Source organism: Engraulis encrasicolus, chromosome 18 (genome assembly GCF_034702125.1).
Source record: "Engraulis encrasicolus isolate BLACKSEA-1 chromosome 18, IST_EnEncr_1.0, whole genome shotgun sequence".
NCBI classification, from domain to species: domain Eukaryota; kingdom Metazoa; phylum Chordata; class Actinopteri; order Clupeiformes; family Engraulidae; genus Engraulis; species Engraulis encrasicolus.
The window spans coordinates 30,350,696-30,353,195 of NC_085874.1; the positions used below are offsets into that span (position 1 = coordinate 30,350,696).

Here is a 2,500-nt window from a genome sequence, read left to right on the forward strand (position 1 = left end):
GCCAGGTCCTCTCAAAGATTTCTGCAAAAGGATTAAAGGAAATTAAAAAGTTGACAACAATTTAAAACATGGAGGATTTAAAATTTGTCACAGACCTTCTGTCAAGCAAAACAGATAACCAAACAAAATACAAAAAATGATCACCTTTGTATAGCTGACACTTCAAGGCAGTCCACTGGTCCAGGATGAGTGAGGCGTTGACTCCAGCAGACTCTAGAAGAGGTCGGAAATGGCCCACCAAACACTCCAACTCTTCATCCCCAAAATCTGTAAAACATTAAGAATATAGTTTTTACAAATATTTATCTTACTTGATTATAAGGTGCCCGAGGACAACCTGATTACCTTACCTTTCATGCACATTTCAGACACACTCCACATATTATACTTAACGCATCACTGCTCACCACTGTCCCAGCACTTCACCACTACCAACCCCCAACTGCAGAATGTTATACTTCAAGTATCTCTTTGCATGTGACAATTACAGTCTTGTACAAGTTACTCACCGGCAGTTGGGTCAGACTCTGGCCAATATTGGAAATCCAGCAGTCGCATGGCTCTCAGGAGAGTACTGCTCATGTCGCTAAAACGGGCTGTGATGCAATGGGTCAGTGCGTCCAGAAGTGCACCCCTGGTATTGGCATGGTAGTCGTGATTTGTAGCGGTTAAGATTATTCCCTCATAGGCGTCTTCTTCCAGAACAGCTCGAAGCTTAGGTCCAGGTCTGAAAAGGTGCAGAGACTAATTTGTTATTCAGGTAACACACATACGGTACTGTATGAAACTAGCTTAGAAAAAAATGTGACTACCTTGATTTGTACTTCTCCAAAACTGCCAGGGTGGACGACATGCAGCTGTGGGTCTCAGATAGGACTAACCCAGATCTTTGCAGGGTTTTGGACAGACTGCCAAGCTGGTGAAGAACATCTGACATAAAGCAGCAGAACTTGAGGATTCCGCCATCCGTGGCAATTCTTAGAAATCCTCTCGCCCTTGCCTTCTGGCCATCATTGAGGGTGGTGTCCTGTTGACACTACAAAAATACATGCATTAGGTTTACAGCATAAAAAGTGTAGGTAGGTATAACAGTCCTAAATGTTTAAGTCTATGATGTTGGAATATTATGGAACATATTCATGAAAAAGACCAACTTAATGAATGGTGAACCTTTAAGGAAAAAACACCAAAACACCAACACCAAACACCAAGCCGTGCCACTGACATACAGTACCTTAAAATGACATACCTTTTGCAAATGGCTTATGAAAGCAGCATATCCCCTAAGAAAATGGTCTACTGCTTTGTGAAGGTGTGGCAGCCAGCGGGTACCACCCACTCTGGTTGGCATTAATGAGGTCATATTCAGCTCCCCAAAGCATTTTTTAAGACTCGCCCTATGCACTCCACTTTTATGGTAGAGGCTGTAGAGACCACTCAAAAGGTCTTCCACCTTCCTAGCCATGGGACTACTTTTTAAAGCATCTGAAAAGGCGAGTTCAAGGCGATGGGACATGCAGTGGACACCTAGCACGTGTGGTCGGTCAGCCCGCAGTCTTGTTACAACCCCCCGTTTGGCTCCAGTCATAACGGCTGCCCCATCTGTAGTAAGGGCCACCAGCTTGCTCTTCCACTCAGCACTAATCTCATTTGTCATGATGAAGTTAACTGCATCGGCAATACTAATGGCATCAGGCTTTGGCACAGATTTCACTCCAACAAAGTCCACACTTACTTTACCCTCTCTAGCACTCCGCACGAACACAATCTCCTCCTCCATAACAGCACTGTCCAGTGAGCCATCAGACATGACAGAGATAAACTTACTCTTAGATAGTTTTTCCCTCATCTTTCTCCTCTCTTCCTTGGCGATGTAATGCACAAAGACTTTTGCCTGGTAGTCATTTGTGTATGTCTCCCCTACCTCCAGTCCTTTCATTCTATCCACCCTGAAATCATAGAAATAACAAATACATTTTATTTTTTATTAATGCACTTGATCTGCAACAATAATGTGCAGCAATAACCAAATACCCTTATACGTTTCATCATTAATAATAGCTCATCTAGGCTACTGCCTATGGCTGCATGCCAGCTATGTTTAATATGCTGTGTAATAATGTGCATGAGGTCCTGTCTTGTGTGTTGAGTGTTTATGTATGCTACTAGACACCTTAATTTAATTAATAAATGTGTCTGTTCTCTGCTACCATGCGCTAGAAATGACAACATAGGCCCTATGTCTACAATAGACTGAAAGCAATGACATTAAATAGCTGGATTGTCTTTTTTTTTTTTTACTTACTCGCACATCCATGTAAAATCCGTGTAGGGTCTGCCCTTCTTTGCGATGGCGTGGGCGTTCCGAAACAGCAATCCCATTTTTTTTATCTGAGAAGATTTCAATGCAAGTAGACTCTTGACAGCTACGCTGTCCTCCACCCTCGTCGCCTTAGCTTGCTTGGTGCTCTGGCTCTCGATGTGGCTTCTTGCGAATTCA

General features: G+C 43.1%; 1 protein-coding gene across 1 annotated transcript in view; it reads right to left on the reverse strand.

Annotated features, from left to right (window-relative positions):
* The window catches only part of LOC134468568 (zinc finger protein 862-like), a 3,597-nt gene that overhangs the window by 456 nt on the left and 641 nt on the right, over nucleotides 1-2,500 (reverse strand). The window contains exons 1-6 of the mRNA XM_063222475.1: nucleotides 2,306-2,500; nucleotides 1,250-1,949; nucleotides 813-1,036; nucleotides 510-727; nucleotides 145-267; nucleotides 1-21 (exon numbers count right to left, since the gene is read on the reverse strand). The exon at nucleotides 1-21 is cut by the window's left edge and continues 456 nt beyond it; the exon at nucleotides 2,306-2,500 is cut by the window's right edge and continues 641 nt beyond it. Of these exons, the coding sequence (XP_063078545.1) occupies nucleotides 1-21; nucleotides 145-267; nucleotides 510-727; nucleotides 813-1,036; nucleotides 1,250-1,949; nucleotides 2,306-2,500 (1,481 nt within the window). The remainder of the gene's footprint in view (nucleotides 22-144; nucleotides 268-509; nucleotides 728-812; nucleotides 1,037-1,249; nucleotides 1,950-2,305) is intronic.